Source organism: Ochotona curzoniae, unplaced genomic scaffold (genome assembly GCF_017591425.1).
Source record: "Ochotona curzoniae isolate NIBS_2020 unplaced genomic scaffold, NIBS_Ocur_1.0 contig_1, whole genome shotgun sequence".
Classification (NCBI taxonomy): domain Eukaryota; kingdom Metazoa; phylum Chordata; class Mammalia; order Lagomorpha; family Ochotonidae; genus Ochotona; species Ochotona curzoniae.
Window position 1 is genome coordinate 35,114,621 of NW_024464918.1, and position 14,821 is coordinate 35,129,441.

General features: G+C 37.9%; 1 protein-coding gene across 4 annotated transcripts in view; it reads right to left on the reverse strand.

The window, feature by feature from the left end:
* The window catches only part of FNIP1 (folliculin interacting protein 1), an 84,419-nt gene that overhangs the window by 15,108 nt on the left and 54,490 nt on the right, over positions 1-14,821 (reverse strand). For 3 of the 4 annotated variants that reach the window (XM_040971346.1, XM_040971363.1, XM_040971355.1), the window contains 6 exons: positions 14,248-14,383; positions 12,609-12,810; positions 9,257-9,342; positions 5,250-5,396; positions 3,393-3,562; positions 167-1,574 (listed from right to left, as the gene is read on the reverse strand). In XM_040971346.1, coding sequence (XP_040827280.1) covers positions 167-1,574; positions 3,393-3,562; positions 5,250-5,396; positions 9,257-9,342; positions 12,609-12,810; positions 14,248-14,383 — 2,149 coding nt within the window. The remainder of the gene's footprint in view (positions 1-166; positions 1,575-3,392; positions 3,563-5,249; positions 5,397-9,256; positions 9,343-12,608; positions 12,811-14,247; positions 14,384-14,821) is intronic. The other variant, XM_040971371.1, reaches the window with a different exon arrangement.

Genomic DNA, 14,821 nt, shown 5'->3' on the forward strand with positions numbered 1-14,821 from the left:
CTCAGCATTTCAAGAGTAAAAACACATGTAAAATAATAGACAATTTCTGTAGGACAACGACCTATTCTATAATAGCTACTTCCAGCCTTCAGAGGCCAGCTAGACAGAACAATGTTTGTATTTTTAAATATAGGGCTTAATTTTTAAATGAAAACTTCCTACTTACCCAGGAAATGGTATCTCATCCTCCTCTGCCCAATCTTCTTGTTCGCCTGCATAATAACTGCTGACTGGTCTGCTCAGATCGTGGCCTGCATCTTCACTTTCACTATCCCCAAGGGCGCTATCTGAACTTTCATTTCTTGGAATGTCCCATTCAGTTCCTACAGCATTTTTTTTCTCAGTACTCTCTTTATCCCCATGGGGGACAAGAATGGAGAGTGTATCTCTTTGGTCCTGCTGAGGAAAGCAGGTTTTACATGAATCCTGGTGAACTGACTCCACACATTTACAAAATTCATTATTTTGTTTGCTGGCTTTTGTACATAACATTTTTGAAAATTCCAACACACAGCAGTGTTCTTTACTGTCTGCATTTCTTTGATCTGCAACATCATCAATAGTCCTGGTTTCAATTGAATCATCATTAAAATATTCATCAAATAAGCTCATGTTTTCTGAATCTGAATGACTCCAACAGGGGAGTTCATGGGGCCTTCCAGAAACCAGGTCCTGTCTTTCAGACTCTCCAGATTGGTCCTTTGTTGTCGGTTTCCTTTCCTGATGTTGATCAATAGTGCTTCTTTCTTCCTTCAATGGTTTGGTATGGTGCCTGGTAATTTGATCCACCACAGCCTGACTCCTGAGTTCAGTATCTGAATCAGGTGACATAGAATCTCCAATCAGAAAAGTCACCTTTGCTTGGGTTGCCTCACAAGAACAAGCATCAGGTACAACCTTATCTGGAGGTTTTTTCTCCACAACCATTCCTGTAGACCTCAGTGCCTTGTCTGGATCTGAATCCAGCAATGCCTCACTCTGCCATGTTTCCTCTGTTGGCTCTGAGCCTGCTTCTAACAATGCACATTTGCTTACTGGAGCAGATCCCGTGCAAACAACTGTCTCTAACTTGGTGTCAAGGCAAGTTCTTAATTTATTTCTGCACTGTTTAACATCAACATTTTCTTCTTGGCAGTCAGGAGGACAAATCATTCGGCATTCATCTGAAATTCCCAGCAACTCTGTCGAGCCGTTTTGGATATCTTTGTCGTGTTGTGAAACATTCTCCACACTGTGCCCGACATGTGGACGAGTGCAATATTTACAGCTGCAGTTAGAAGTTCTTACTTCTTCCGACTCTTTAAAGAGTAAACTACTTTTGTTTCTATGCATTGTGATAAGCACATACTCTGATTCTTCTATTTCACCTTTTTCTAAGGTGGTAGTAATCACTGTGCCTGGCATAACAATAGCTTCATCTTCTCCATTTTCTAAAAGATGTGTTTCTTGAAGTTCAGAACATCTTATAAAATAAGTGAGGAAATAGAGCAGCCTCTGGACCATGTCTTGCCGTTTGCCGACTACCACAGTCCTCGCTAACCGCACAGGAGAGCCGATAGCGCCATACAAGTCTCCTACAATGAAAAATGTTGTGAATGAACACATCCTCTCTACTCACATAGCTAAACAAGCTATTTTTAATTGTAAGATACATATTCTTTCAGGTCTTCTATTTCTTTACCAGAGAGCAGGAGGAGATGAATGCTCTTAACTAGCCAACAAAATAAACACAAAGGTTTTCTAGCTTCCTTCTTTAACAGCTATTGTGTTTCTGAAACCCAGAGTGAGTTCTGAAAGCCACATGTACCAAGAATATTCTTCATACCAAGTCCCATGTAGAGCAAATTATCTAGATGGGAAGTCACTGCCTAAAGAACTATGTACATGAGAATTCTTTACTATCCAGTGCAGAAAACAAAACAAAACAAAGCACAATTCCTTCTGGCAGACAGTAAGAGGAAGGGAGTAGTGGGGGAATAGGGCACAGCTGCAACAAACACACCACAAATTTCTCCATTTATGTTTTAGCTCAAATTAAATCATAACTTGAATGTCAAAGAATGAAGAATTCAAAACCACTCATTTCAGGTTTTTGCAAGTTGTTAGTATACATGTTTAAGTCTATAAATTATTCATACTTTTTAAAGGAACATAAATAGGTCTCAAACATATATATGATGTGGCCCATAGAACTATAAATTTCCTCCTCTAAGGAGAAAAAGTCATCATGCTACTCTTCTAAACTACTCCTCAAATTGCCACTAGTTACCAAGTCAACTGAAACGATTTCTGCATGGCATGTGACTATTTCATAATTAGTCCTTACCTTATTAGGTTTGTCTTCTTACAGCTATATTTTTCACACTCACCCAAAACCTCACGTAAACTGTACCACCAAAACTAGATCACTGAATATACTTTGCACATTTAACACCTGGGCTCACGTTAGTCACGCAGTGTGCTCTCCCCAGCCTACCCTCAACTAATGCAAAATTTCTCACTCGAGCTTCTTCACCTGCACAAAATACTCTCTCCTCACTGAATTCCTCGTTAACATTTCCTTTCTCTTGTGGTTCTTTCCTGAAATGTTTCAAGTTTATAAGTTATGTAACTCTGACTAAAACGGGGTATACCTGACTCCACAGCCAACACCTTAAAAATCTCATTCACTGGTCCATTCCCTAAACATCTACAAAGTCTGGACTGGGTCTGGCTAAAGCAGAGAACCAGGAATTTAACCCAGGATTCCCACAGGAGTGGCAGTGTCTTGGGTCATTACTTCTACTCCCAAGATTTGCTTTTGCAAAAAGCTGTAACACACCAGAGGTGAGTACTAAAGCCAGATACTCTGAGAAGAGACAGGCACAGGCATTTTAACCAACATCATAACCTTTAGGACAAACGTTTGTTCATACACTTACACATCACACTATACTGCTACCCTAATGCCCGCAAACCTGACCAGCCGCTCTCTCCTTTGTTATCCATTTTTATCCAGAACAACTCATCCAACAACAGAAACCCTCAATGAATCACTACTCTTAATCAGATTTATTCTAGTTATCACAGATGAATGTTGATTCTTTTTTTCTAGGCAGAGGACCTAATGCAATCTATAAGAATGTATAACAAATTGAAGGCTCTAAAGCACCAGTAAATTAGTTATCAGCTTGCTCTCCTTACACCACCAGAAGAACTAACTGTAAGGAATGATGTCATACTTGTGGTGAGGACAGGACAATTTAGCAGACTCATAAAAAGACAAGTAAAAATGAGATGCTAAAGAATGGAGGAGATAACAGAGTGTGTTTTATTCTTATATTTACCATAATTCTGACAGTTCTACAAACACTTATATATAATACATGAGTGAAGATGATCAGACTACATACCCAATTGAGCCCAAAGTGGGTTATATGGATGAGTCTTTGCCAACATGTCCACACTCTGAGAGGAATGTTTTTCTAAAAATATTTTTATAGGTGGCTGTCCATTTGGCATGACTGTTGGAACCCAGGCAAGATGATTGGTCAGAACTGCAGTAATAAGAGCTGGCAAGAATCTGAAAACAAAATGTATTCTATCAGATTTCAATCTGCCTTCAAGAAACTGCTGATAAAATTCAGTGACAGAGTAAATAGAGTACATCTTCTCATGTGGAATATATCTTCTCTTTTTTTATCATAACTAAAAAAAAAAAAAAAAGAAATTTCACTTGAAAAACTAGAGATTATTTTCAGTGCTGAATCTACAGTTTCTTTTTTTTTTTTTTTTTTAAGATTTATTTATTTATTGGAAAGTCAGATATACAGAGAGGAGGAGAGACAGAGAGGAACATCTTCCCTCTGATGATTCACTCCCCAAGTGAGTGCAACGGCCCATGCTATGCTTATCCGAAGCCAGGATCCAGGAACTTTTTTCGGGTATCTCACATGGGTGCAGGGTCCCCAAGGCTTTGGGCCGTCCTCATCTGCCTTCCCAGGCCACAAGCAGGAAGCTAGATAGGAAGTGGAGCTGCCGGGATTAGAACCGGTGCATACATATGGGATCCCAAGGCGAGGACTTTAGCCACTAGGCCACGCTGCCGGGCCCTCTTTTATTTTTTTTTTTTTTAAGATTTATTTTTACTGCAAAGTCAGATACACAAAAAGGAGGAGAGACAGAGAGGAAGAACTTCTGTTTGATGGTTAACTCCCCAAGTGAGCACAACAGCCAGTGCTGCGTTGATCCGAAGCCAGGAGCCAAGAACTTCTTCCAGGTCTCCCATGCAGGCGCAGGGTTCCAAGGCTTTGGGCCTTTCTAGCCTGTATTCCCAGGCCACAATCAGGGAACTAGATGGGAAGCAGAGCCACCGGGATTAGAACTGGCATCCATATGGGATCCTGGTTATGTTCAACAGAGGATTTTAGCAGCTAGGCCACTGTGTTGGGCTTGAATCTACAGTTTCTTAACGCATCAATCAGCAAGTTTTTAAATCCAAATTACTGAACAGGAAAATGAAGTAAAGTACTAAGCAAATTTTATCTACTATGACAGAGAATAAAAACATCTAAAATATTTGCCTGGATTCCAAAGACTTGATAATAAAGAAAACAACATGGTAAAACAGTACATTAATAAAGGCCATCACTGGGGCCTCATGCAGTAGCCTACTGGCTCAAGTCCTTGTCTTGAATGCGCTGGGATCCATATAGGCGCTGATTCTAATACAAGCAGTCTTGCTTCCCATCCAGCTCCCTGCTTGTGGCCAGGGAAAGAAGCTGAGGACGGCCCAAAGCCTTGGGACCCTGCATCTGCATGGGGTGACCCAGAAGAGGCTCCTGGCTTAAAAAAAAACTGGCTCAGCTGTTTCTGTTGTGGCCACTTGGGGAGTGAATCAATAGACAAAAGATCTTCCTCTATCTGTCTCTCCTCCTCTCCGTATATCTGACTTTCCAATACAAAAATATAAACCTAAAAAAACAAAAACAAAAAAAACTATCATTGGAATCCTAGAACTTTTTACTTTCTATATAATAAAAGTATCATTAATAGACAAAACTTTAAAAAAAGAATTTGGAAGCCTCAGAATGCTGTAAGATGTCAAGATTTTTAACTTAATACATAAATAAGGGCATTTTTTCTCTTATTAATTCATACTGTTTTGTGGAACTCGTGCATATGTTATCACTGAGAGTTGACCACAATTTAGATACCTAATTTTAATTAAACAATAAACAAAATAAGCACATAAATTAAACAAGCCATACTGATTTTTAGAAGCGTTTTCCATTAGAAAAGTGAACTCCTTCATGAAACGGTGGCAAAGCTGGTTCTTTTCTGGAGTTCCAGACATCATCGTGAGCCACACAGGTTCTCCGATGCGTGGCATTGTGTAAAGATTACAAATTGTTGTTCTACAAGAAAAAAGACACATTATGAAGTTCACAGTCTAGAATTAAATCTTCATACATTTACATTGCCAGCTTAGTCCTTTTATTTAGATCATCAAAGCTTTGTAAAGAGACAAGCAACCCAATTGTCCCTTCTTTCATCAGCATCATAGCATAACGACTGTACGTGAACTCAAAATATGTTGTTGCTAGTTGGCCTCAAAATGACTATGTGCGCACTGTTAGAGCACAAGTGCGAAACCCCTGCAGAAGTCAAGCAGACACTCCCACCCAGGAATGTATAGAATGCCCTGCACAGAAGGTCAGCACCTGCCGTGATGAGTACCTGACACTATACCTCACATTCATGCTAAAACTGAAGAGCTGTCACCTTCTCCCATCCCACCTCCATAAGATGTATAAAAGCCCAGTGCTGGGAACCCTGGGCAGCCACTTCCCACACACGGTCATCCTGGCCTGTGGAAGTGGTCCTGGCTGTTTCTCACTAGGGAACAGCCTGCCAGACTCTCTCTCTGATTAATAAAAGCCCTTCTGTCTCTCCCAATCACCTCTGCACCTAACACCTTGTAGTAAATTACTTCTTCCACGCAACAGGAGCCTCTCCTGCCTAGAAGATGAAAGGGTAAGACTAGATAATTTCTAAAGTGCCTTTTAGCTCTACACCTTAAGATTTATGCTATACTTAAATGCAGAACACATGATCAATAATAGAGAAATATGAGTAACAGCTAATTCATCTACCCACTCAAAACAAGTTTATTTCCATCATTTTGTTGCTTGCATGTAGACTCAAGTTCTAAACGATGGTATATCTGATAACCCTCTCAATCTGGAGTTTTTCCTGAATCAATGCAAGGAAAAAAATTATTGTACAATCATCAGAGTGTTTTCCTGGGTGTTTCATGGGCGAACTTACACAACATCTCTGGTCAGGTCATGTGAACTGTACTACTCTAAAGGCTCCAAAGCATAAATCTGAGATGTTAATTCTTTTTTTTTATAGTAATACCTTCAATAGAATTCTCTATACTCACTACACTAAGCATCTCCAACAAAGTTGAAAGCTTAAGATACTAGTTATTCTTGCAAAAATATAGTACTTTCTATTTTTCTGAACAATGCTGCCTAACCAAACTGTTATGGTTTTAGCCTAACAATCTAGATATCTGATAATGTGCTCCTTTTTTAGAGTACTTGGGTCTGAAACTTAACTCTGGCTCCTGGCTCCAGCTTCCTACTGCAACATACTCTGGAAGGCAGTAGCAACAGTTCAAATAATTAGGTTCCTGTCGCTCATAATGGTGACCTAGTCTGGCTTCCTGGCTCTGGGCTGTGGCCCAGCCTACCTCAACCACTGCAGGCATTTGGCACAGTGAACCACTGGATTAGAGGTGTGTGTATGTATTCCTATTTCTAGAGCTTGCTGCTTCTCGTTAAAAAAAAAAAAACTTATTTTCTTATGAAGTAGATTTATTCATTTATTTGAAAGTCAGAGTTAGGGAGGGACAGAGAGATCATTTGTCTGCTAGTTCACTTCCCAAACGGCTGCAATGGCCAGAGCTAGGCCAGTACAAAGAAGGGAGTCAGGAACCTCTAGCTGTCCCACATGGGTGTAGAGTCCCAAGGCTTTGGGCAGTCTCTGCTGCTTTTTTAAACCATAAGTAGGAAGCTGGACTGGAAGTAGAACTGCTGTGACACGAATTGGTGCCACATTGGATGCTGGTACTGAAGACTGAAGATTAGCCAATTTGAGCCATCATGCCAGCCCCAATTCTCGTTTTCTTTTTTAAACAACAACAAAAAAGTAACAAAAATGACTGAGGGAGTGAATTTTAGATTGTATTAAACACAATAAAATAGTCACTAAGGGCTAATGGTTCACACCACTTGTCCATACTGCTCTAGAAAACCTTCTGCTATCTCCATAAATCCGAATAATCACCTCAGCATAATTCTCTAACATCTAGGATCCAAAAAAAAAAAAAGAATAAGTTTCTTCCCTGCATAACTATTACTAATATTCCTGGCCCAATATAAATGTGATATATATACAGTGGATACAAGTAATAATTACAAATCATTTTAACAAGTTACTGGTAGGGCATTAAAATAATTCCTGAGAACTAAAAAGCAACTAAAGATTCAATGTATAAGTGTGTGCATTTGTGTGCACACACACATATGTGTGTATGGCAAGAGACAGATAGGAAAATTTTCTGGAAAATAAAGAATGGGAGAAGAAAGCTAAAATAAAGTTCATTTATATTTCATTAGATCTTGTAGGATTTTTGTTAATCAGCACATTTCCCACATATTTAATCTAATTTCATATCATAATTCTATTTATTTGAAACACACACAAAGACAATAAAATGCTTTGTTGATTCATTCTCCCTCCAAAAAATAGAGTAAAAATGAAGTGGACAAAATTCAAGACTTCTACTGGTGGCAGGAGACCCAACTACTTGAGCCATCACCTGTGACTCTCAGAGGCCACAGAAGCAAAAAGCTGGAATCAGCAACTTTATTCAGGAGTCAAATCCAAGCACCAATGTGGGATAGAGGTGTACTAATAGCTGGGCTCAACATCTGTCCTGACATTTTCATTAAGAGAAATTTCATGAGCCCAGCACAGTAGCTTAGTGGCTAAAGTCCTTATCTGGCATGCACTGGGATCCCATATGGGCACCTGTTCTAGTCCCAGTGGCCCTGCTTCCCATCTAGCTCCCTGCTTGTGGCCTGGGAAGGTAGTAGAGGATGGCCCAGGACCTGGGAACCCTGCACCCACAAGGGAGACCCAGGGGAGGCTCTGGACTCCTGGCTTCAGATCGGAGTAGCTCTGCCTGTTGTGGTCACTTGGGGAATGAACCAGCAGTAGAAAGGTCTTCTTCTCTGTCCTCCTCTCCGTGTATCTGACTTTCCAATAAAAAATACATCTTAAAAAAAAAAAGAAAAAAAAAAGAAATTTCTTACAAATTTGTAAGGTGATTGCTTAACTTTCATGAGTTTCTCCAACATACTACTTTTTGTTAGCTATGACCTACCTTTAAAATTTCCATTGTACTCTACTTTCTACCAGTACATATGTTTAATGTTACTGATCATGAACTCATTTTTATAGCTAGCTTTCTATGGCAAAGAATAAGATTCCTCATCCATGACAATCAAATTTCCTTTGAAATAAATTTAAATAAATACAACATAGCATCAATTTAAACTTTAAAACAGATCAAATGTTATATATACATTTAGCACAACTGAGAAGGAATGAAGTGAATGACTGACTAGTCACTGAGAATAACCAGCACTGCTTTAGGTTATACCCATCATAGTAAACAACAGCCAGGCATTCAGATTAGTAACTTACACAGTAACTACTATATGTGATCCTTACGATAATCTGTTAGATTATCATTACATTAAATTTACATATTTTAGGCCAGAAAACTGTGCCAAATCTGAAGAATGGCTAATGAAACAGAAACAGTGGAAATATCAAGAATATACTCTTTGTATCTAAGAATACAAAAACTTCTGATTACTAGCACTGGCTAAATAACAACTAGTTCCTATTCTTCAGAGGCTGAAAGGGGACACACAACATTTTTGCTGGAATAAGATTCTCTTCAAACAGTTTTCCTAAAAACCATTATACTATGACTCTAGAATATGCAGAAACCCCAAGAACACCTGAAACTCAGTAACATATAGGAACCAAAGATCTCATGAAGAATACCCTGTCAACCACAAAACAAAAAAATTAAAGATTAAAAATTTCTGGAACACATTAAGGAAGAAAAAAAAATATTCTTACAACCCATTGTGAGGCAATTCAATATCACAAAGAGCTGGTGAATATGTACCTGAATTCATTTAGGGCATCAACTATTCGATTATATGCCAAACTCCTTTGACTGGCATCAGCTGATCTGCGGCTCATTTTCATAGCCTTGAAAACAATCATTAAAGAGTTAATTCTAAAATCAACTCTAAGCAAAACAAGAGAAAATAAATGAAATAAAACATCACATATTTATATATAACCCTAGCAACATTATTATCTGAAAAGAAATAAAGAAGACATAGATACTTACAATGGTTTTCTTTGGTCATTAATAACAAAATTTAAACATTAACTTTTTTTTAGATTATTTATTTAAAAGGCAGAGTGATAGAGATGGGGGAGAGACAGAGATAAACATCTTCTATGTGCTGGTTCAGTCCCCAAATGACCACAGTGAAGCCCAGAGCCAGGAACTCCATCCAAGTCTCTCACATGGATGGCAGGAGACCATATACTTGAGCTACTCTCCACTGTTTTGCCAGGCACATGATCAGAGCTAGATCAGAAGTGAAGAAATTGCTGTTTCAAGGACTTGCTTGTACAGCATTGTCACAGTACCAGCCTCTACATTTCTTATTGTGGTAAGTTTCAGAATGTCAACACACAAACTGAATTTGACAGTTTCTACATTATAATACACTATATTTTCTGTAAAGAAAGTAAGGCAAAATTATACCTGAATAACAGTAATTCATAGGTTTGCCCTTCTATTTCACAGACAATGCTCTTGTTAATTATTTTAGAAAAATCTGGAATATTAAGTAGGTGTTGGAGGCAATGGTTAAGCCACTGTTTGGGATGCCTGCATCTCATACTGACATGTCTTCTTCAAGTTTTGGCTCCTCTGTACCCAAATCAGTTTCTGAGTTTGGGTTTCTGCCACCACTTGGGAGACCCAGACTGAGGTCTCAGCACTCAGCATCATCCTGGCCCTGTTCCGGCTGCTGTGGACATTTGGAAGCGGATGGAAAATTTCCCTCTACCTTGTCTCTGTCCCCATTTCTGTCTTTCAAATAAAATGAAAATGAAATTTTTTAAAGCTGGAATATTAATATTCTACTGAAAAATATCTCAAATAATTACCAGCATTTGTTTTCTTAAACACACATTCAAGCAACAGTTAACACTCTTGATCTAGAAAGACAAAAAGGATCTGGTTTGGGATATAGATAAAAAAAGAACTTTATCATGTGAAGTCTATGATTTTTTTGAAGAGAATTCAACTTGCTTCATGTAATTACAAATTTATTTAAAATGTTTTAAAAACAAACATTTTAAGAGAAGGTTGGACTTCTGGAAGCCTGAAAATAAACTGTACATGATGAAAGCAAAACACAGCTTACGGCTTTTTCAAACTGTTAAGAGTCATAATTTACAAAGAACTTCCTATTCTCTCAACAGAACAGATTAGTGCTCTTCCCTAATTTTGTTAGAAATTATATCACAGATTTCAGAAAGCATGGACTTGCAAGTAAGTGTCACAATGCAGGGAAACAAAATCCACAGATTAAAAGACAAATAAAACATGGTCCTAGACAATTATGTCATTGGACAATCTAGTGTTCTCTAAATTCTATCATTGATTAAACTGCTATAGAGCTTCTAAAATTTCATTTATGGAAAATATTCTTTCAGTTTTATCTTTCAGTCTTATTTTAAAATGATGGGATAATAACTTTGAACAAATATCCTGTACAATTTAATTTACAAAGTGTGCAGTTACAACTTGCACTGCTCTCTTTCCCTTGCATACACTACCACAATGATTAAGAATTTGGTTTATACCCACTAGTTAATTCAACTCAGAGTGTGTGTGTGTGTGTGTGTGTGTTTAAATCCGGAAAACTCACCAAGATGTTAACTATGGTTAAGAATATTTATTTTAAAAAAAAAAAAGACCTTCTAGTAAAAGGGTTACTTAAACTAACAAAATCCACTAAAATCTAAGATTTATAACATGAAAAATGTGTATATCCAAATGAGTTTTTTTTAAATGGACCCACAGTTTTACAAATACATGTCATATGTAGTATAGTACAAAGAAGAGGATCTAGTGAGGCTTTGGGCCAAACAGGGCAGGCAATTGGAGAAGTGGTTAGGATGCTATCGGGGAGTACCTGGGTATGAGTCATGGTTCTGTTCTGTATTTCGGTTTCTTGCAAATGCACACTAAGGGAGGTGGTTCAATTACTCGGACCGTTAGAACCCATGAGGAAATAGAGATGGTATTCCCAGTTCCTGCCTTCAGCTTGGACTAACCCCAAACAATCAGGGTAATTGGGGGTTAGGGGGAGTGAACCAGCAGATGTGAAATCTCTGTCTCTGCCATTAATAAATTAACTTTAAAAGAAAAACAATTTTTAAAAATTTGGCAAAATGTTAGAACATTCCTTCTGGGAGCAAAATTATCAATTTTCTTAATATTTTATCTTTAAAAATTCATACACATTCAAGATACAGCAAAATAGTGAGAAATCACTTCCTCGTGCACTCCTGAATTTTAAGTCTTCCTTTAGCTACCCATAAGTTCAATTTTGTAACTTACACATTTTCTGATTTTAATTCTTAATTTTAATGATCTGCATCATATACACTTTCCCAGTAGCATCAGACACTACCACCATCTCCTTGACATGTTCTCTTCACTTGATTTTACTCCCTATCCTCTCAATTCTAAATTTTCCTCAAATCCCTTTTCACCTCCTCTGCTGATTTCTTCTCTCATCTCAAATCCTAACTGCTGAAATGCTCCACCACTCTTCCATCAAATGCTTCTATCTGCAGTCTTTCGTCTTTGAGCATGTCAATTCTTTCTGGTTATTCATATGAAAAATTTTAAGAGTCAACCTACATAGTTCTCCTTCTCCAATGGGAGCCCAATGAAGCCTTGAGTTGAAGAATGACACTTCTTGCTAGAATCACAGTTACTACTGGTAGGGAACACAAGGTAACTTCAAAAATAAACATCTCTTTTAATTTCATTTTTCATAACTCATTAAGTTCCCTTTTATACCATTCTGTTTTATTTTCCTCTATAGCACTTAATAGTATCTAAAGTAATAGAAACACGATTCTTTATTTGCTATCCCATGAGGTTAGGAGTGTTGCTTTCTTGACAGCTTCTCTTATGTTGCTGAAACAGGGTTTGCCTCTTTACAGGTTCTCATTCAACCCATGGCCTGAAATCATTTAGTAGACAGTAAGCTCTTTTAACAGAGGTAAATACATTTGTACCTCCCATAGCTCTTGGAAGATCATTCAAACAGTGCCTATTAAATTTCCTGTTAAATTCAATAAACATAATGTTTAATCAGAATAAATTTCAAAGGAAAAAAGAAGATAAAAATAATTACAATAGTAACTATGCTTACCTGTTCTATTGCACTCTTTAATTTGTTCATGTGGCTTTCAAAGAGAGGAAAATGTGAAAAAAAGAATTCATTAAATTTGGTATTTTCATCCTCGTCTTTGGACAATGAAAAGATTACCCCAATTGCAATCTTCTTTTTCCTCACAATTCCTGGGGTAGGGCCACCGCTTTCATCTGACAGATTAAAACTTTCTTCTATAGACCTTGAAAAATGAAATTAACTTCAATTCAATCTTCTTGCTAATAAAATGTAGACAAGTTTGCTTCTATTTTATGAACTAAATCTAATATTTCATATAAATTAAGTAACCTTTTGAAAACTCTAGCTATTCTTCCATTTTCAAATTTTTCATAGAAAAGTTCGCTTGTGTTAAATAAGACTGGGAACAATTTTCTCAAATTTGAAGTTTCTAAAACAGATAGTCCCAACTTGTAAGATATTCAGTGATGTCTGAATTCTCAAATTTTTAAAATGAATCTGATAATAATCTCTTCACTGTTTTAGGATTTTTTTGTCTTTCTTCCAATTCTAAGAATACAATCAGACAATGTGGCCAGCAACATGGCTCAATAGGCTAATACTCTACCTACTTGCGCCAGCATCTCATAAGGATGCCAATTCATGTTTCAGCTGCCTCACTTCCTATCCAGTTCCCTGCTTATGGCCTGGAAAGCAGAAGATGGCCCAGAAGAAGTCTCGGGACCCTGCCCTCATATGGGAGGCCCAGTGAAAGCTCCTGGCCCCTAGTTTTGGACTGTCTCAGCTCCAGCTATAGCAAACCTTTGGGGAGTAAACCAGCAAATGGAAGATCTTTGTCTTTCCTTCTCTTTGTAAATCTGCTTTTCCAATAAAAATACAGAAACCTTTACCAAAAAAAGAAGGAAAAAGAAAAAGAAGAAGAAAAAGAAAACAGAAATATGCATGCTGAGACTGTGGAAAAAATTGGAACCCTAACACACTATTTGTGGTGATATAAGATGGTACAAAGTGTAAAGCAACAGAGAACTTATGCAAAAAATAAATAAAAGGAATTATTGTAAGGTCCAGCAGCTCAATTTCTGAGCATCTAAACTGCGCCCACCCCTCCAAGCCCATCCCATCAAAGAATTGGGCACACACTCATTTCACAGCAGCCATACATGTCCAACAACAGATGGACAAATAAAATGTGTCATGTGCATTCAGGGGAATGCTGGTCCTCCACAGAAAAAAAGTAATGGATTTCTGACACATGCAGCCAAGATGGATGAGCCTTGAGGATGTTATACTAAAATGACATAGAAGTACAAGTACTCTATGAATGTACTTATATAAAGTACCTACAGTAGTCAAATTCATAGAGAACATTAGTAGGAAGGGCAGGGGAAGCAAGAACATGGAATGAGTAAAGAATTGTCATTTAGGAAGAAGAAAAAGTTGGAATAATGAATAATAATGGGAGATTTTTAATGCCAATGAACTGCACATCTAAAAATAAATACAGTGATAAATTTTGTCATCTAACAACATTAAGAAAATGTAATGTTTTTTAAGTTTTCAGTTCCAGTCTTAAAATACTCAGAACACAATTTCAGGCCCTAAAAAAAATCATACAAAATTAGATTTAAGGAACTTTAATCCTGTTTATATTCCAACTTACCATCTTGGAAATACCCCATTTTCCAAACTTGTTGTTTGGCTGCGGCGCCAACGTCTCTGGTAGCTGCTAGCACAACTTCGAGTAAGTGAGGAGTTTGGAGAGGGAAACGGAGTGATAAGCAAGCTGCTTAGAGAGGCTGTTAAGTCAAAAAAACAATAATCGTAATGTGTAAACTGATAGTGGTGCTACACAATGCTAAATTTCAACAAATTTGAGAGCAGCGTGACAGAAATTTTTCATCTTGCTTCATAAACTTCGACCATTTCCATTTAAAAAACACATTCGGGAGAGGCAGTTGGCCTAGCAGTGCAGATGCCTATTTTCTCACACAGGTGCACTCTGGCTGAATACACAGACTCTGGCTCCAGACTCCAACTTCCTGCGAATGGAGCACCTGGGAGGCAGCAGTGATGGCTCCGGCTCCGGAATTCCTGCCTCCCATGTGGGAGATCTGGATTGTCTTCCTGTTCAGCCCTGGCCAATGAAGGTAGCTGCAGAGTGAAGCAGCAGGAATGGGTACTCTCCGTTTCCTGTTCCCTCTCCCCTCTGTATGTTTAAACAAAGAAGTAATTTT